Source organism: Myotis brandtii, unplaced genomic scaffold (genome assembly GCF_000412655.1).
Source record: "Myotis brandtii unplaced genomic scaffold, ASM41265v1 scaffold43, whole genome shotgun sequence".
NCBI lineage: Eukaryota > Metazoa > Chordata > Mammalia > Chiroptera > Vespertilionidae > Myotis > Myotis brandtii.
The window spans coordinates 3,266,195-3,286,914 of record NW_005366455.1 but is presented as its reverse complement, the minus strand read 5'-3'; the positions used below and the strand labels follow the sequence as shown (position 1 = coordinate 3,286,914).

At 50.2% G+C, this 20,720-nt stretch overlaps 1 protein-coding gene across 4 annotated transcripts in view; it reads left to right on the top strand.

The window, feature by feature from the left end:
* Positions 1-20,720, top strand: part of NRP2 (neuropilin 2) — a 123,128-nt gene that overhangs the window by 24,320 nt on the left and 78,088 nt on the right. For all 4 annotated transcript variants that reach the window (XM_005874235.2, XM_005874234.2, XM_005874239.2 and 1 more), the window contains exon 3: positions 15,074-15,255. In XM_005874235.2, the coding sequence (XP_005874297.1) occupies positions 15,074-15,255 (182 nt within the window). The remainder of the gene's footprint in view (positions 1-15,073; positions 15,256-20,720) is intronic.

Below are 20,720 nucleotides of genomic sequence, written 5' to 3'. Positions count from 1 at the left end.
TGCTGGGCTGATGTTGTGGCATTCACTGTGATGTTCGCTGCGCCAACTAGTGGTGGGGTATCTGAACCTGGCTCGTAACCCGAATTTTAGCTCGCAACTCAAAGCAAAAAATCGGCCGAGAGACGGCTCGCATCTCGAAAAACTCGTTAGTCGGGACACTCGTAAGTCAAGGCCCCACTGTAATTGAAAAGCCATCCTTGTGACTTGATGATACAATCCCTCTTCTTGGTAAAGAGGTGCCTGTGTGTTGTTATTTAATCTTATTTCCTGGCCAGGCAACTACCACCATCTCAGAGACGGGCTGTGGTCAGGAAGCAGGAAAGACTAAGATTATGGAGGTCCTGTGCTACCCCCACCCTCCCTGGCCAGGGTCTCTGGGTCTCATCCCCTATGTCCAGGAACCCCCGTTTAAGGCCTGAAAGTGGGGTTGCCTGGAAAGTCCAGGTAACACTTTGGATTAGGCCGGGCTTGTCGGTTTCCTCCTATACAGGACCACCTCTGTCTCCTTCCCATATGAATAGGTAGATGGTAGGAGGCCACACTGTCAGATTGGAGGTGTGGCTTCAGCTGGTATCCACCTGGGCTTCTAGAAACCAGAGCGGAGTGAGAGTTCTCTGTGGTTCAGGAGTTCTCTGTGGTTCATCTCAGGAGAGACCCTCAGGTGATTGCTCCTGGCATCGTTCCAGATTGACTGCCTGCTCGGCCACAGAAATATTCTGATTCCCCCGAGGAACCCATGAGCAGCACGACTTCTCTGTATTGCAACAACCCTGCTAATAACAGAAACAGATCCCCCTCCAGGTATGTGGTGCAATAAGTAGGCACAGCCCTGCTGACTCCAGCTCAGCTGGCTGCTGACCCCACGCTCTCCAACCTTGACCACGGACCCCACCCAGCACCGAGCTCGCCGCAGGAGTAAGAAAAGGCACTGCAGATTGTCCTTCCCCTCCTACAAAGGTTAAAGGGCAGTTGGGTCACACCGCTATTTTGGGCAGTTTGTTTTTAAACAGGCGATGTTGCAATCGCAACTCTTCAAGTGCAAGCTTCACTGTGGACGTCCTTCCTAACGATGCTCTTTATCTTCCGATTGAGAAAAATCACTTGAGGTTTTCTAATACACAATCCCACTTGTTCTGGCTGGCAGCCCGGGCACCTCCTCTGAACCCAGAGGTCCCAGAAGGCCTGCATCTCACCCCACGTAACTCCGTGTAATTCTCCCATCTAATTACACCGGTCAGAGTGTCTGCAGACATTCAGTGGGAGCTCTGGGTGGAGGGGATGAAGAGGAAAAGGAAATAGACCCAGTAAAAAAATGGGATCTTTCTAAAAAAAGGGATTTGTGTGTTTTCCTGTAGTCATGAGTCCTACTTACGGGGGGGAAAAAAATATTTTTTTTTTCTTTTGTTTTGTCCTTTTTAATGGCAAGGGGGCTTGAAACCTTTGAGTTAAGAGAAACTCTACAGATAATTTAATTCCATGCTTCTGCTTCTGCTTCTGCCTGGATAAATCATCTCAGGAAAAATATATCAGTTGCCCTTGTCCTTCCTTCTAGAAAAGAGCCTCCGTAATTGTCCTTCGTTAGGAGGCCTAGTGCTTCGACTCCTCTCAGGTGATTGCAGAGCAGACGGAGAAAAAGCCCTAAAAATGTTAGCTGGTCAAAATAAAACTTGAAAGGAAAAAAAAAAAAGAAGAAAGAAATGAATTGAGTTAGGCCTAGGTTTAGAGGGCAGTAAAGCTTGAGCAAGGAAAATCCACATGATTTTTGATGCTGGTTGTTTTTTTTTTCTAGCCTTACAGCCAAGCATCTTGGCAGTCTATTGGCGTATATGTGTTTGTCTGCTCTGCCTCCGCTGTATGTTTGTAGGTGGTTGGAGGGACTGTCAGTTAGACAAGAACAGCAAACATTGATTGCACTCTCTACAGGCATCAGACGCTACTACACCGAGAACTTTCCCTGTTTTACTTCAACAGCCAGCCTATGGGTCTGGTACTACTGTTCTTCCCATTTAACAGATGGGGCTACTGAGGCCCTGAGAGGTTGCACAGATCATAATGGTAGGACTGGGGTGTGAAGCCCGCCACCCGGAGCTGCCTTCGTACACCTGTGTCCGTGTACCTGGAGCTGTCATCTGCCATCCCAAAGCTTAGGTATCCGGGGCCTCTCTGATTTCCTTCGCCATTCTTGACAAGTCTTTTCCTTTTCTCTTTTTTATTCCTTTTCTTTGCCTCTTCCTGCCATGTGGTCACCTCCGGATGCCAGCAGGGCAGTCAAGGAGAGAGAGATCTTTCTGTCCTTAAAGACAAGCCGGGGGCCTGGCTCTCCGTCAATAATCTCTGTCTGCCCCCGTCATCCACCTCCTGCTCCCCTGTCTCCAGCCCCCCTCACCGCCCTCTTCAAATTCCCTGCCATCCTCCGCTCCCCACCTCCCCACCCCCCACTCTCCATGTAGAACCTGGAGATGTGCGGGCTCCTAATAGAGTGTCAGCAGAAGTAATTGATTCCTCACACAGAGAGAATTCTCCTGCCTTCAGTGTCAGCGGAGCCGAACCAGAGTGTTGGAGGGTGAGCGAGACGTGTAAACAGTCCGTGGCTGAGCTGTCAGGGCGAAGCCAGGCGCACCGGCGTGAGTGAGAGGGGAAGCGGTGGAACAAATCATTGTTTTATTGGAAGGGAAAGAGTAAATAATACCTCAGCCCAGGAATGGGCAGTGCGAACGAGATGGTTGAGTGCTGGGAGCTGGAGGAATCCTGATGTGGGTTTCCATGGAGGAGTTTTTCTTTGTCTCAAGGCAGGAGGCTTCCTCCCCGCCCCACCCCCTTCGCCCATTATCATCATTATTATCATTAAAATAATTACCGTAACAATTACAGTTGATGAGGCCTCAGGTTTATAGAGCACCTTTCATCTGAAAGTTCAAAGTGATTTGTCGATGTGTCATCCCTTTGAGAGTGGTAGGAGGGTAAGAGAGTATTCTTATTTTTTTCTTATCTGCTGGGAAACTGAGAGGCAAGCAGACACAGGATCTAGACCAAGCCTCAGGGCAGGCTGCTGGGCTAAGTGTTGGGGTGCTGACTCCTCTTGAGGCCGGGGCGGTCTCTCCTGCCCTGAACTCCTGTGGCCGGCCAGCCAACCAGCAGTTCTGTTCACAAAGCTAACAGCACACTGTGGCTTTGGGATAAAGAAAGGCCCTCCAAGGTCTGACTCACACGGGTCCCATCCTGCGAGGAGACTTCCTGCAATCTGGTTCCCTTTCTGGACATATTTCCTCCTGGTCTTATGGAGCCTCCAGCCAGGAGCATCCAACATTCAGAACATTCGCTGCTTCCACCCAGTTCTTTCTTTCCTCCCCCACTCCCCCTAATGTTCTTATTGAGAGAAGAGGAAGGAAGAGGGATAGAAAGAGAGAAACATCAATGAGAGAGAGAGAAGCATTGATCGCCCACCTCCTGCAGGCCCCTACTGGGGACTGCGTCCGCAACCCCGGCATGTGCTCCAATCGAACTGGGACCTCAACCATTGAGCCACACTGTCTGGGTCCCACCCAGTTTTTTCATTGGCAGAGGCGAGTGCTTTAGCATGCACTGTGTGGACAGGGCTGCTCCTGCTCCCAGCTCAGCCAGGTGCCTGCAGAACGTGGCCATGGAAGAAACCGCCGTGATCGAGTTGCTGTGTGAGAGGCGGAAGCGGTTCCAGCTGGCTGGCCACTGAGTGCTGTATTCAGAATCTCCACCCTGGCGTGGCAGCAGCCCTTCCGCTGGACATCACCGCGGGCCGTCACTTCCGCACCCCACCCGCGGTGCCTTTGCACCGTCATGACAACTTTGCCCCTGAAGCCAGGAGAGGCTCTGAGCTCTGTAACCTGAGCTCCGAGTGAATGAAATGCAAGGACAGGGCCCAGCACACCTGCCACCTACTCCCAAATTGGCCCCTGCTTGGCTTTCTGCATGGCACATCTTTCAGACCTAAGTTCCATATTTTCCATGCTTTGTCAGGGAGCCTGGATGCCAGCAATGGGGGAAAGAAACAAGACTGGGAGCCTAAAGCCCGGGAAAACCATCAAGGACTTCTCCGATGCCATGGTTGATTCCCTCAGGCCCAGCACACCTTGTTCCCCGCAGGCTCCCACTTTTCGGACAGATGGGCAGGTTCTGATTCGCTCTCAGCAATTAGACCCTCTGGGAGGAGGGTTAGTGAGCGCCTGTCCCGGAGGGAACCATTCACCCGGCCAAGTGCAGGGGGCTACCAGAACCCCAGGCCGGGTGATGTGCTCCGATTTTTCCTCCTTGGATACCAATCACTTTCTGCCCCTTTCGTTCACCCCAAGGGGCACAGAGCCATGATCCCTGTTCCCATTTATGAGGTCAGGTAAACTGAGGCAGGTGAGCTTGATTGACCCAGGCCAGCTGGGGCAGTGTAGGGAGTCTCTGGCCCTGCTGGGTTTCACCTTCGAGTTGAGCGCCAGCTTGCTGGTGAATGAACGTAAACTGTGGGCTGTTCTGACCTGCTTACCGCTCTGGTGTCATCACAGAGGACTGGCCAGGGGCTGGGCAGGCTACCTGCAGAGGGCGAGGACTTTCTAGCCATGCACAGCAGACAGAAAAAAGAGAGAGCCAGCAGCCACCCTGCAAACGTTCTCCCCCAAAGCCTTAAACCTCCCATTGGCACCAGCTGCCTAGAAAACCATTTCTTATGTAAGCAAACACGTCCTGCCTGCGGCCTCCTGAGGGCCTGCTGGTCCCGGAGCGAGCAGGTTTGTGGCCACGTGGCCTCAGGAATGTCGTGCTGGGGAGCCAGGTCAGTGGGGGAAGCGGCCAGAGGGTCAGGGGAGCGGTGGGGGAGGCTTTGTTGTGCGCCCTCAGTTCCCTGCAAGTTCATCTGCAGTGACACTTATCAGACACCCTGTCTGGAGCGGCCTCCTTCCTCGCCTTGTGAGGCGTTCTTGGCAGCATGCTCCGTCAGGAACAATGAGGTCGGCGGGGCCCTCTCCATCATCCCGGGGCCTCTGCGGAAAAACAACCCGCAATTATAAATAGATGTTATTTGTCGTTTCCATATTCTTGCCTTCAAGGTTTTTTGGAATAATTCCTTCAATTTGTTTTGGGTTATTCTCTTTGCACACTTCCTTTGCTGGGGGTCAGATTTCCTCCCTTCTCGAGAGCCGTGGTGACCCTGGCTGGGAGGGGACTGTGAAAACGCTCAAAATATCGGAGATGTGTGGTGGGGAGAAATGAGGGAAGAAAATGGAACTGCAAACGGCCACTATTATAACAGCAACTGGCACCAGTGCAAACCTACAAACAAACGTAGTCTTGGCACTGAGTCCTTGGAGTTAGATAACAAATGATAATAATAAGTTAGATAACTAATAATAGTAATAATAATAGCAGCAGGAGCAATTAACAACTGACATCAACTTATTGAGCACCTACTACGGGCCAGGCACTGTGCTGAGCTGTCCATGTGCATTAACTCTCCAGATTGAGGGAAGTTGAGTGCTTGCTGTTCTGAACCCAGGAAATGGGGGAACGGGTGGTTTTGAACCCAGCCTTGCAGGCTGGTTCCAGAGCCTGGGCCCAGAACAGGAGGTTGAGATGAAATCTCAAAAACTCAAGTGACTACAGCACTGTTGATGGATTTATACAGGAGGATTAAGAAACCACCCTCCCAGCACCTAAGTTGTTGGACATTGAGACTCCAGCTTTATGATTTTTCATTTCATCATCACATGTTTGGTTTGCAAAGCATTGTGTATACGTAACTGCACTCCCCCAAGTCCATCATCCTGCTGTGTAAAACATGGGTAATAATAAAAACAGGCAGTGTCTCCCAGGCACGTTCTAAGGCACTGGTTCTCAACCTTGGCTGCGCATTAGAATCACCTGGGAATCTTTGTAAAATCCTGATTTCTGGGCCTCATTCTCCGGAAATTCTGTTTCTTTGTTATGGGGTGGGGCCACAACATTAGTAACAAAAACAGAATTTCCGGAGGATGAGGCCCAGAAATCAGGATTTTAAAAAGATTCCCAGGTGATTCTAATGTGCAGCCAAGGTTGAGAACCACTGTTCTAAGGCATCTAGCCTTGTGCTGGGGTGTATGTATCTTTGCAATCCTTCCAACAATTAAGGTGGGGGGCTGTTATTATTCCCATTGTATAGATGAAGAAACTGAGACTCAGGCAAAATAAATGCATTGCCTGCAGTCCTGTCTCTAATGGGAGCCAGAAACTAGATGGGTTTGTCTGTTGTAGGCGGTGAGTGATAAAGGCACCAGGTGTCTGATGAGTGGGGTCAGACCAGACCTGGGTTCAGCAACCTTGGTGCTTGGGCTCTGGCTAGGAAAGAATTCAGAACCAAGACCCAAACTGTCAGAGAACGTTTATTCGGTAAATCACAGAGGTAGAAGACATGGGCTTAGGAAATGAGTTACATTACGGAGGTAAAGGAAGGGGCTCTTGGAGCTTGGGAGTGAGGAAGCTAATGGTAACTTGCCTGGGGCAGCGGGCGGAGAGGGGAAGGCAGAAGCCGGCATGCTCCTGGGAGGGAGAGTGCACTGGGTCCTCCGTCCTAAGGGTTTTAAGGGCGGAGATTTTGGGGGAGGTCCCAGAGGAAGATCTTAGTAGAATATTCAGTACTCTTCCAGGTGTGTCCATTCAGGGTCCCTGGGTCTCCACCGATGGATTGGCCGGCACCGGGGCAGGGGTCATTATTCAATGCAGCTGGTCCTGATATCAGCTGTAGCTGGTTTTGTTGCTTATCTGGGCCTGGAGCTGAAATACAACTGAGGCCTAGATGTTATCTCCAGGGAGGAAAGGTCAGGGGGTCCAAACTGCAGGACCAGCGATATGCTGGGGCGGAGAGGTCACCCTGGGGCGAGGTCCCACCCTACAATGATTGTCCATTGCTAGGCACCCAGGGCTTTCCACCCTGCTGACCTCCGGTGCCTGGCCCATGGTCCTTGCTCTGTCTAGCTGCCTACCACACGTCTACAGAGCCCATGTGCACACAGCTTTATGGACAGATATGTTTCCATGAAGGAGTAATTTAAGAATTTCTTTTGTCACAGATCCCTTTTCTAAGAAAATAGGAATATACACAAACACAAAATTTCTGCATGTTTATAGGGGTTCCCAACCTACAGAAACTCATCCGTGGACCCCACTGAAAATCCATGGGCTTCAGATTATGTGCTCTAGATCATACTTCCAGAGCTTATAAATACACAGGATACTATCTGCTCACTCGATGGACCATATGTTCACATATGGGTGTGTATGTGCATATAAAAATACTTCACTTTCAAAGATTAATATGTTATCCCATCTGAACACTTACATGCTAGATTTCTACTGGGTTGAGTCTTGAAACCATGAATTGGAAAGCTGCTTGCTCACTGCCTCCATTGGAGATTTGTCTATTAATTTTGGCAAGTCCTATAGGCTTTGTTTAAACAAAACAGCTAAATAAAAAGAGCAAGGTTCTGTTAAGTCTCTAACTGAGACCAAGCTGTTTCTTTACCCCTGGTGCCTCCTAATATTCTTGTGCTTTAGCAATCTGGCATTCCCTCTGCTCTCAGATATTCATTCAACAGCAAGGCAAAAGCGGGGCGGGAGCAAGGTCTGTGCCCTGGAGTGAGACTACCTGGGTTCAAAGCCTGCCTCTGACCTTTCCTTGTCACGTGACTTTGGGCAGGTCACTTAACCGCTCTGAGCCTCAGTGTCAGCATCTGCAAATGGATGGTAATTGGAACAGGGCATGGTGTGTCTATTAAATGAGTTCAAACGAAATAGTACCTAAACGCAGGGCCTCGCCCACAGTAAGTGCTCAGTAAATGGGAGCTCTTCCCATCTCATGGGCGGGACCAATGAAAGGGAGACAGTAGAGGAAAAGAGATGTGCTGCCTTTAAAAACCCCGCCTGATGGCAAGCTGGTTTTTTCCTAAAGGCGGGATGTCCCTACCGACCTGAGAAGCCAGCGCCTGGCTTTGGGCCTGCGGTAACCAGAGACTGCACACTGTGCAGACCTGCCCCACAGCCTCTGCGTCTCGGCAGCTGCTTCTTTGTGAAGTTGTACAGGACAGTTTTTTTCCTCCTCTTTTCCCTGCAGGATATATACACATATTAGAGGCCCAGTGCACGAAATTGGTGCACAGGGGAGGGTGGGTCCCTCAGCCTGGCCTGCACCCTCTTGCAATCTGGGACCCCTCAAAGGGATGTCCAAATCCCTGCAGGATCGGGCCTAAACTAACTGCTCACCTGCCTGCCTGCCTGATCACCCCTAACCACTCTGCCTGCCTGCCTGATCGCCCCTAACCCCTCTGCCTGCCTGCCTGATCGCCCCTAACCGCCTCTGCCTCGGCCCCCACCCGCCATGGAGGCCCTCGTAGCTTCTTCTGGAAGGTAATCTGGAATGAGGTCAGGAAGGTCATTTGGCTGTCCGGTCTAAATAGCATATTACGCTTTTATTATTATAGACATATTTCAGAGAGGAAGGGAGAGGGAGAGAGAGATAGAAACATCAATGATGAGAGAGAATCATTGATTGGCTGCCTCCTGCATGCTCCCTACAACCTGGGCATGTGTCCTGACGAGGAATCAAACTGTGACCTTCTGGTTCATAGGCCGATGTTCAATCACTGAGTGACACAGGCCGGGCTTCCCTGCAGGATTTAACGTAAGGATGAATAAGACAGTGCTGGTAGGTGTCTCTGAGCTTCCTGGAAGAGAGGCACTCCAGGAGGTGACAAATCCTCTGGTCTGGATAATCTACTCATGAAATATGGAACTTTGAAAGTGTGAGAAAACCTCAAATCACTTTGACAGCATTTTAATTATAGCTGATTTGTTTGCCGCTAATAGTGAACATGCTGTCAGCGTGATTTGAGATGTTTCTTCCACTCAAAATGTTGTATTTCATGTTTTTGAGTCACAAGGCAGCATTCTGGTTCCCAGATACAACCAGAATAGCTCAGGGATTGTGTCTGAACACAAAGGAAAGAGGGTAAGATGGACCAAACATACTAAATTCCTCGGAAGGTGTCATCACAGAGTTCATTCTTCTGAACATGGAGCGCCACCCTCAAGCCCCTCAGTTATTCACTCAACAGTAGGTTAGGGAGCCCTCCTGTGTGCAATGCACCAACCGAGTATTACAAACGCAGCAGCGAAAAGGCAAGGCCCTTGCCCTCCGGGTGCCAACTGTCTGGTGCAGGACACGGATTCTAAACAAACGAACAAATATATTGACAAGACCTTTACCACTCCCACCGCATTTGGGGGAGATGAGCCCCTCTCCTCTCCTGCAGCAATGATAGCTGTGCAGGCAATAAGAGGGTGGAGAGGTAGAGAATAAGGGCCTGTCCTCTGAAACAGGGTGGTCAGGGCAGGCTTCCTGGAAGAGGTGACTTTTGCTCTTCGAAGGATGAGAAGGTACCAGCCAATAGAGAAAGCTAATGGTATTGCAGGCAGAGGGAAGAACTAGTGCAAAGGCCTGACGCTGGAACAAGCATGTCATGTACCAAGTGTGATGTCTTAAACGTTTGATGATACAAGCAGCGTGAAAGAGGAGGCATTGCCTGGGAAGCAAAGGTTATGGCTTCAGGACTTGGGTGGGCACAGGTGTGCCGATGTGTAGACCTAAGTCCCAGAGGATGGGCACAGCATTTTTCCTCGAAGCCCCCAGGTACTCACTGTGATATAGAAATCCCCTCACAAAGGTAGACTCCAGGAGGGGCTGGACGTCATCCTGCTACCCAGCCTTTGGTGGCCTGCCAGGAAGTGTCGAGCGTGGACAGGGTCATGGAGACTAGAGAGCCTTCCTCATGTTGGCCAAGTGAGGTGAGGAAGAGACGAGACTGTTGCTTTTCCATGTCTCCCCCGTGGACTCTTAAATTAATTCCACTGTCATCCTGGCCAGTTTGGCTCCTGGATAGAGTGTCTGCCTGTAGACTGCAGGGTCCTGGATTCAATTCGGTCAAGGGCATGTACCTCAGTTGTAGGGGCAATCCCTGGCCCCGGTTGGGGCGCCTGTGGGAGGCAACCAATCAATGTGTCTCTCACATCAATGTTTCTCTCTCTCTGTCTCTCTCCCTCCTTTCCACTCTCTCTAAAAATCAATGGAAAAATATCTTTGGGTGAAGATTAACAAAAAAAATTAATTCCACTGTCAAGATTCCCATGCCCCTACTGGACTGTTTGGGGTTGGGGGTTAAACCCCACGCTTGTACCCAGATTCCTTCACCAAACAAACACTGGATCCTAGATGCTGGACGCTGAATCATATATATTCCAAGGCCACAGACGTCCTCAGCTTCTGCGAGCTTCCTCCCACGAACCTGACAACACGAAATTTCTGAGATTTACTCCAGCTGTGGCAAATCCCTAATAAAAAATTTCCCCAAATGAGTCAGTCCCACAGGAGGCAACTGAGACATTCCGTGTTGTGTGATGTCAGCGTGTCATGTGGAGTGGGTCTTGTCTACAAAAAGCCCAGCCACGGCCCTGGTGGCTGACTGGGGCTTGTCCGCAGGGCAGAACCCGGACCCTGGCGGGAGGGAGAGTCTCCCACACAGTACAACGCTAGGTAGCTTTCCCCGCAAGCAAACCTGATGGGGAAAGCCAGCTTTTCCACGAAGTTCGAGTCAGGGCTGATTATTTGCTTCACAAAAGGATTCCGCAGAGGGCTCCTTTAAATAACCAGCTCAGAGAGAAAACGTATAATGCGATGAAGTGACAGGAAAACTTTTTCCAAAAGCGCATCTCTTCATCTGTGTGCATGGAGGGATGTAAGGATGTGTTTGCAGCTGTCAGCGTTACACAGGAGGGTTTGGGGCCATATACCCATTGGGGACATCGAGGCCGGCGTGTAGCTGTGGCATTTGTTGGGCAGCCCTGCTTCACCCCTGATTCTGCTGATCCCCTCAATTGATCCAGGGGTGATCAGGCAACCAGATAAAACCCTCCCCCTCTGATGGAGGAGCTGGTGGATGTCAGGGCCTCTCTTTGTCCTTCCTGGAGAAAGTGGCGCCACAGCCACTAGAGCAGTGGTTCTCAACCTGTGGGTCGCGACCCCTTTGGCGGTCGAACGACCCTTTCACAGGGGTCGCCTAAGACCATCCTGCATATCAGATATTTACATTACGATTCATAACAGTAGCAACATTACAGTTATGAAGTAGCAACAAAAATAATTTTATGGTTGGGTCACAACATGAGGGACTGTATTTAAAGGGCCAGAAGGTTGAGAACCACTGCACTAGAGCTATCTGGTGGACTTTATTTGTTGAGTGTGGGCCCTGTCCCTGGCTCTATGGCAGGTGCCCCCATAGGCTGTGTCTTAGTCAGTCCTCACAGGAAGTCTGTGAGATGGACGGTGATGGTGACGATGATGGTGATATTTATTTTTTATCTGCTAAATTGTGAAAGCTGGGTTATGTTTCCCAGCTCTTCTACTTGGAAAACAACTCTTAATGGAAGTAGTTTTATTTTATATCTTTGTGGCTTATTAGAGAAATGTAGGCTTATTAGAGAAATGTAGACTCATTGTAAACAATTCAGATAATAGAAGAGAACAAAGAAGAAAGTCAAAATTACCAATTATCCCACCACTCATCTGTCTCCCCACTGTTAATATTTTAGTATGCACTGTTTTGGACTTTTTGTCTGCATGTGTATGCAAATATATATATATATATATATGTATATGTATATATGTATATGTATATATGTATATATATGTATATGTATATGTAAACATGCACATATATGTTTTAAAACATACTTGTAAAAATACCTATGTTTTTCGATTTAACAAAGACTTTTCCATAAACAAAAGCATATAGACCTGCAGAACTATCTACTAGAGCAGCGGAGTATTCCATTTTATCATATGCCAACACGGATGGACCTGTGCATGCGGGCATTCCGACACGATGCTGTTACAAACATAGCATCTTTCCACTTCATATGTGCTGCTGCTTATATGTCCACCCACACAGATTCATATACATCTTTGCACAGTTGTCTGGTTATTTTCTTAGGAAAAATTCCCAGCCGTGGGATTGCTGGAGTAAAGGGTATGTACATATTACCTTTTGTCACATTTTTGCCAAGATGCCCTCCAAAATGTTTGAACAGATGTGCCTTCCTGCTTCTACTGCCCTGTCCTTCCTCGCTCTGTCTCCCAGGGAAAGTCGCTTCCGCTCCAGCCTCGGCCTCTTCACCTCTGAAATGGGCGTGAGGACAGCAGGTCACAGCATTTATTAAGCACCTACTGACTGCCAGGCTGTGTAGTGACACTGTGTATAGGTCATGTTGGCCATTGAAATCTCACAGCAACCCTAGGAGAAAGGGTCTGCTGTCCCTATTTTAGTTTTATTTTCCCTGTTTCTGAGGCTCAGAGGGTTAAGTGACTTGCCTGAGGGCACCCCGTTAATTAGGTTGAGTTGTGTCACTTCTGGGATGTGGGGAGGGCTCTTTCTCCAGGAGCCACGCTTTTGCTAGCCCAGGTGGCCAAGTAATGTCTGCTTAAGGCAGCGGTTCTCAACTTGTGGGTCGTGACCCCTTTGGGGGTCGAACGACCCTTTCACAGGGGTTGCCTAAGACCATCGGAAAACACATATATAATTACATATTGTTTTTGTGATTAATCACTATACTTTAATTATGTTCAATTTGTAACAATGAAAATACATCCTGCATATCAGATATTTACATTACGATTCATAACCGTAGCAAAATTACAGTTATGAAGTAGCAACGAAAATAATTTTATGGTTGGGGGGTCACCACAACATGAGGAACTGTATTAAAGGGCCGCGGCATTAGGAAGGTTGAGAACCACTGGTTTAAGGAGTCCCCGTGGCTTCTCCACCACCGTGCGTGCTGGCGGGCATCCCCATTACTCACTGGGTGTGGCTGGCCCGCAGCACTTACCTCGTGTGGAAATAGTAAGGAGGGATTTTCCAGAAGGTTTGGGGAATTTCCTCTGAGAATCAACTGTCTTTTCACTTTTGTTTCAGAAGAGAGGAAGCATGTTTTCAAAGTTAGCACCATCTCCCACAGTGAAATCACAGGCCTACACCATTCCTCACCCCCACTCCTTCCCTGACTGTGGACGTCTATCTCTCCACAGCTCCTGGCGGAAACCCTGCCACCTTCCCCAGACTCTAACCGCTTCTGTGAGTCTTTTCACTGCGGGATTCCAGGGCTCTGGGATCAGCGAATGAACGAATCCTGGTCCGCACCTCCCACTTCCTTCTCGGGCCTATTGGCTTGGAAGTAACCCAGCAACCTGAGCCACCTGAATATGCGAGCAACCTGAAATGCAGCTCTCAGGGGCTGGAGTGGGGCCTCGGACCACTTTGGCTCAAAGAAGCCACTTCTGCAGGCAGCCTGCTCCCACAGACCCTGGATGTGAGGCAGGGACATCCCAGGGAGGGTAGCCTTTCCAGACCCTCTTTTTTTATTTTTTAAATAAATTTTTATTGACTTTTAGAGAGAGAGGAAGGGAGAGGGACCCGGGGATCGAGCCCACGACACCAGCATGTGCCCTGCCTGGGAATCAAACCTCTTAGTTCCTGAGTCAACGCTCAACCACTGAACCACACTGGCCAGGGCAGACCCTCTTTTTAACGGAAAGAGATTTCTCCCCTGTTGGTTTAGCACAGTGGTTCTCAACCTTCTGGCCCTTTAAATACAGTCCCTCATGTTGTGACCCAACCATAAAATTATTTTCGTTGCTACTTCATAACTGTAATGTTGCTACTGTTGTGAATCGTAATGTAAATATCTGATATGCAGGATGGTCTTAGGCGACTCCTGTGAAAGGGTCGTTCGTCCGCCAAAGGGGTCATGACCCACAGGTTGAGAACCACTGGTTTAGCAGGTTGATGCCAAGTAAATACACAGGGATGGAGAGGGAGATGATGGTTTTCAGTAAATAATGGTGGGAAGGGAGCTGGTAGGGAAATGTCCCACCTCAGCATTGGGACCCCAGAGAAAGAACCCAGTCAGGGCACAGTGACAATCCCCAGAGCGCACAGCAAGGCGGAAGGCATGTGTCTGTGCAGATAAAATGTCGCAGGATGTGAGCCGTCCCACAGCCCAGCCAATGTCTGCTTAAGGCAGCGGTTCTCAACCTGTGGGTTGAGGGGTCTTTGAGGGGCCTTTCCCCGCCGGGCAGTTGGATTGTTTAAAATGAGCTCAGGCCTTGGTGGTGTAGGGAGGGCGGCCCCCCACCTCTTGCTGAGGCTAAGAGTTATGTGCTCAGAGATGCTGGTCCCTGGGGACTCACCCCCTGCGTTGGGAGAAAGGTTTTTATTGCCTTATCTAACGTGATGCTGATTCCTTTTAAAAATATGTTGTTGGCCAGACGTTGCTGATGTGAACTTTGCAGAGTCATCTCAGGGAAGGAGGGGGCCCATGTTGGGGGAGTCTTTGTCATGAATAAGTAAAGAGAAGAGAAGAGGGAGGACCCAGGAGAAAACCTAAATGTGGGGGCGGGAGCAGGAAAATCAAAATATCTCTGAAATATCCCCAGTGTGCCTGGCTCGGTGCCTAGCACCTTGCATATGATTTTTTCATTCCATCTCTCTCCCAACCCCCTGAGGTGGGTATTTTTATCCCCATCTTCCAGATGAAGAAATGGATACTCAAATGGGTTAAGCAACTTGCAGTGATACAGAACTAAGAGGCAACGACCAAGATGCAGAAAGATCATAGTGGAAATAAAAATGGTTCTACAGAAGGAAGAAAAAAATGAAAAAAAAATGTTTTTTTGAGATATTTGATAGACTGATGCTACTGCTCGTATGTGGGCAAGAGATAAGGCCTTAAAATCTAGCCATCGGCCAAAGTGCTCATTCTCTGTGGCTTTAATAAAGCAATGCAACTCCCTCTGTGTGTGTTTGATACTCTGCAAGCAAACATAGTGACCTTGTTTGAGCAATCCGAAACACCTAAGTGTCTAGAAATGAATGGAGAGAGCACACATGCGCTGGATTGAGACAAGGGGTCCTTCTCATCTCCTTAAAGTGGTCTTTTCTCACCTGTGCCCCTTCGCGCCCTCCTCACCTAGGTATGACTTCATCGAGATCCGGGATGGGGACAGTGAGTCTGCAGACCTCCTGGGGAAGCACTGCGGGAACATCGCTCCGCCCACCATCATCTCCTCCGGCTCCGTGCTCTACATCAAGTTCACCTCCGACTACGCCCGGCAGGGTGCGGGCTTCTCCCTGCGCTACGAGATCTTCAAGACAGGTCAGTGCGGTCCTGGGTGGAAAGCCGGGACCTGGGCCTCTAAGAGAAGATGGGGCACCACCCTCTGTGTCTGGCTGTGGGGCACGGCCTACGGGAACTGTGTCAGAGTCGTGGGCTCCTAGGCAGGTTGAGGGAGGGAAGAGAGGTTCCGGCGGACCTGGAGACAGACCAAGACGGAAAGCCAGTTAAGTCATCATCCAACTGGCGAGGGCGATGTGTTGGGTGAGGCCCGACGGGCCGACAAGCTTTGTTTGTGTCACCGAAAGAGAAGGGGCACCAATTAAATAGAAAACCACTGTTGGGGCGAATCTGATTCTTGTGTTTTTTAAAATCACACTAATCTTCATGGGAAAAAGCGAAACTCGGTTGACCTTCCTCCTAATTACTTCACGGTTTAATGTTGCCTTTATTTGGAATTACACGGAGCAGGAGGACATAATCTTTGTATTGTGTGGAGTCTCTAAAGATCTCAGTGTGGCCTACGCCCTCCCACTGGGGTCAGACAGTAGCTTTGAAATTCAGTTATGGCTCCTAGAAATTCCCCTCGCTGATCCACTTTACCACTTCTACCCATCGAACCCCACTTCCTAAATGCCAACGAAGCTGACCCCGAAAAAGCAATAATAAAAAAAAAAAGAGGCAGAGAACATGCACATCAAGCAGACTGCTCGCTTTCGACTGGCTCCCCCTTAGATTGCTGAGAGCATGGGCCAGTGCTTATGCCCATACCTGGGTAGAGCCAACTTTCATTCACAAGATGCTGGTTCAGCATCCCCATTTCTGCTCTCCCAGCAGCGTGCCCTGCCCTCCGATATGTGAGCTCATGATCTTGAGGCTGAGTGAAGCTCATCTCCCAATTCTCTCCTGTCCCTCGGCCGCTCCGCCACCTAAGAGGCTCCCGCCCCATCGAAGGAGCGTGTTCCCCTCACCAGCCTAAGTTTTGCAGCCCGTGGATGGAGCTGGTGACAGGGGAGGCCTTGTCATCGAGAGGCCCAAGTCCGGCGCCTGTTGAGTTCAGTGTGAGGGGAGCTATTCATATATATTTTCTTTTTCACTAAACAGTTCTTGAAAGGAAGTGGTAGCTGCTGAAAGCACTTTTTATATCCACTCTGTCTAAATATTTGTTAAATTTGTCTGCCTGAGAACAGGAACGTAGAGTCTGACGAAGGGGTGGGGCCGAGGGAACTGTGTCAAGCCCGAGTGGGAGCCCAGACTCTCACAGGCACAAGTCCCGAGAAGGTCCATATGCTGTGGGTCATCACCCGCCTGACTCCATGAGGTCACAGGGACTGAAAGTCTGTGTCCAGTGGCTCCAGGCTGGTGGGCAGTTCCTGAATCGCTTGATCCACAGTTCCCGAGTCCTGTGCAAGCTCAGATCACTGATGAAGCGCTCGTTGTAGCATTTCTGCTGGGAGCAGTGGGGAGCGAGGGCCGACCAGGGAATAAAAGAGTGTTCGCCCTCCTCTCGTGAGGGAGACAGGTGTGCCGACCCTCAGCACGTCCCAGAGGCACAGTAGACGTTGTTGGATGAATGTATGTAAATAGACATGTAAATGGAAGGAAGAACTATAATCTGAGGCAGAATGAGTAAGCGCTCAGGAAAGGTGTGACTGACACGCTGTGGTTGTGGAAATGAGGGCTCCATCGGGTGGCTTGGCAGGTGGAGAATCTGGGAAGTCTATTCGATAGCAAGGTCCCCAGGGCTCAGCTGTCACTCGGCTCCACTGTGCTGGCCGTGGGAGGGAAATAGCTTCAAGCAAGGTCTCCAGGGAGCTGGCCACGGGGCCGTCGCAACAAAATGAGCAGGACCGTTCAAGCTCACCTCCGTGTCATGCCTCCTGACTCAGTAGTTCACAGCGACGCTGCCACATTCTCCAGAAAGCCACAGAAAAGTGGATGTTAACGCTATTCAGATTTAAAGTTAAAAACACAGGAGGGTATTATACGCAGCATTGCTGTTTTGAGGACAGGCTGAGGTAGGATCTTTGCATGAGGCAGCGAGTCTGCATACTTCTTAGGAACAGGAGTGCCAGCCGAGAGAGGTGGCTTGGGCGTGGAGACGTGGGCAGCCCGCTCTCAGGACTGCCGTTGTCTGTACAGGAGGAAGGATGTGACTACAGTGGGAGGTATCCCCGCCCACAACGGCCATGCATCTGGGAAATGTAAGAAAGAAAACGAGGGCCCAGTGGTTTCTCGGAGCCCCTGCAACCCGCCATCATGTCCATTCCAAAGAGCAGCTCTGCGCATGAACGGCAACTCGGTATAAAGCACATACATGTGTGGGGGTGCAAACGTCAACATTCTTCCAGGCGCCGTGCCCTGCACCCACCGCTGGAGTCTCGAGAGAAAATACACCATTTACATCATCTGCAGAACATGAAAGAAGCGCATGCATGTTCTAAAGAAATCTAAACACACACAGCTATGTTTGCTGGTCAGATTCGTAGAGAAAGAAGCGGGAACCGTAAACACAGACACACATACCCACACAGAGGGCTCTGGAAGCCTTCGCCAGCACATCACCCTGGCGAGACGGCTGCAAAAGGAGACTGACAGACACACACCCACCACTTGGGTACAGGCAGGGGCCATGTGGCTGGAGTGGGAGGCGCATGTCTGCCCTGAACGAAGTGGCTTATAAAGGAGTCTGTACATTACCAGACTCTCCACATGTAAAGGGGCAAACCAAAACAACTCGTAAACTCCAAGGCTCTCCAGCCCCCAAATCCTGGGCAGAACAGAGAAAGGAATTTTAAAATAACTTCAAATACAGCATTGGAGACTTAAATCACTGGAAAATGTGGGGTTTTTTGTTTGTTTTTCTGGTGCTCCTTGGACCAACGTTCAAGATCAAATGAACGTTGATCTTTCCTGGTGCTGGGGGACGTTTTGGGAACTGAAATCTCTGGGGTCACTCACAGACAGAGAAAACCTGGAGTGCCCCCTCCCCCCACTCCCCTTTGGGAACTGAAATCTCTGGGGTCACTCACAGACAGAGAAAACCTGGAGTGCCCCCTCCCCCCATTCCCCGAACTGAGGAACTAGATTCACCTTCTGCCGTCAGGCCAAGCTTAGCTTCGGATAAATCCCACATGTTGTAAATAGCTTTGTGCGTACAGATTCTTCTTCCACTTGCCGGGTGACTGTAAAATTTACAGTGGGAAACCATGGAGTAGGCATTTTTCATAGCGGAGTCCTTGGGTCTGAAATCATGCACTGCAGCTGAAATCCCCCGGCTCCTGGGGACAGTCTCAGCACTGAGGGAACTTGAGTATCTGTGGACGGAGATATTTTTCTGTCACCTCTAACCCTGTAACACATCACAGAAAAGGGCTCTTGGGTTAGGTAGTTATCTGCAAGGCTCAGCTTTTGTGTCAGGGATCATCACCCTGTTCTGAGATCTCTTCTCTACATTTGATTCTCAGCCGCCCGCTCTCCAACACTGTGACCGCGGTTTACATAACGAGATGGCACTCTAACGGACAAAGTCACGATGATAATGGATAAGTTTTGATTTTCCTGCATAAAAAGGATAAAACTGTTTGCCTACCTCATTCCAAATAAGGCAGGGGATATACCCCTGTACAGCCACATGTCAGAGATAGATACACACTTTTTTCTTTTTTTTTTTAAAGAACGTCAGATTGAAAAATTCTGTGCCGTCAAATGCCGGCCTCAGAACCTGGAGACCGTGGGGGCTTTAGAAGCTCACATTCTCCCGGCCTCCCTCAGGCTTACTGGGTGTCCTTTGTGGAAGCCTCCCCCACTGTTGAGAGGAACCAAAGAAAGATTCCACTATGAATTCCCCACTCCCGGGGATGGGGACTCCCTTCGCCTTGGAAGGGAGAGATGATAGAGCCTCCTCTGGAAGGAAGATCCATGCCCCTCCCAGCTCTGGATGCGTGCTGTGAAGAAAAGCTCTTTTCCTCTGGCTGAGTGTCCCCCATGAAGCTGGCCGCACAACACTAACCTTCTCAAAGGTCCCTTTGGCCCCAAGTCCTGCCAGCTGGCTTGGCCTCGCCAAACTGCCTCATCTGGCCATTGAGGAGGCCTGGGAGCTGAGGGCTAGATGGTAACCAAAGCCAGGGACTTGCTAGGAAACTGGGGTGCCATCCAGCTCCTCCCGCTGGCCCTGGCTGCCCATTGGGCTGCCCTGCCCCGGAATGATGGGATGAAGAGCTGCTGAGATGTGGCTCACAGAGAGCACCCCGCCCCCCCAACAAATCCTGAAGAGGCTGGCTCTCGCCCGTCCCAGGGTCCGGGCCCAGCTGCCAAAGCTCAGTGCTGGGTAGGTGGGGATGTTGGAATTTTCTGCCTGATGCCACCACCCCCGCTCATCTGCATGATACCTTTTCCAAGTCAGACTTTGCTGCTTTCCAGACAGTCATCATCAATAAAGAGACTCACGGAGGGGCCTCTGCAGGAGCTGCGGATAAAGACATCGCCCCAGGCCGAGATCCGAATATTGACATCGCATAGTTGCATTTCTGTGGGCTCCCAGGGGACACTTCCTGCCAGTAAACACCTGCTTTATTGAGGATTTGGGTGTATTTTTTCTTCATGCTTAGAGGGCCTATTTATCCTCCTCATAAATCCTGCTTCTTTTTTTTTTTTTTAATTTAAAAATCAGAACGTCGTGAAATCCATTCTACTTGTCCGGCAGTACCCACGCGGCATTAACTTGTCTCAGAGGGCGCCCTGTGCATGTCACGTCCAAGGGCTGAGCTGCATGTCCTGGGCCGTCTCTGGGCCTCCCCTGGCAGAGGGAGGCTGGGTCACAGTGCTCGAGGGCTCTGTGAATGTGACTCCACCTAGAGGCTTTAGGGGTAGGGTGGCTGTAATCCTGTCACAGCTCCCGCCGCCCGCCAAGCCCGCCCCAGGGTGCAGTGTGTGCCACAAGTAATAAGGACACCTCCCTGAGTCCCGAGAAAGCAGACACACAGCAAGGCCACCCCACAGAAAGGGGCCAGGAGCCTACCCAGTGGCAGCACAGGGCCGCATTTTTCGAGACTTGCTGCCGAGCGGCCTTTCACAGCCCCAGCGCCCCGCTGTGATCCACCGGCTACAAACGTCGATTGTTCATTGTCTGGCCACTACAGAGCAGCTCGTTTTAATATAGTCATGACATGAATGAGACCCGAGCTCCCCTTTGCCCCTCCCCTGGGGCACCTTGGATCTTGGAGGGAGAAGGGGGCACTCGGTTGGCGCTGGTACAATAGGGGCTGTGTTGAGGTCAGCAATAAATAAGGGGTAACATTGTTTGCCCTGCTGGCAATCAGCAAGCCTTCCTTAAGGATTGAAATAACTTACATTTCTGGAGCAAGCAGCTGAGTAATTGAGAAAGAAGTCTCTGTTCCTCTTTTCAAGAGAATCTCAATCTCTCTCTCTCTCTCTCTCTCTCTCTCTCTCTCCACACACACACACTCCCCCCCCCCCCCATCCATCAATTACTTTTCACATGAACA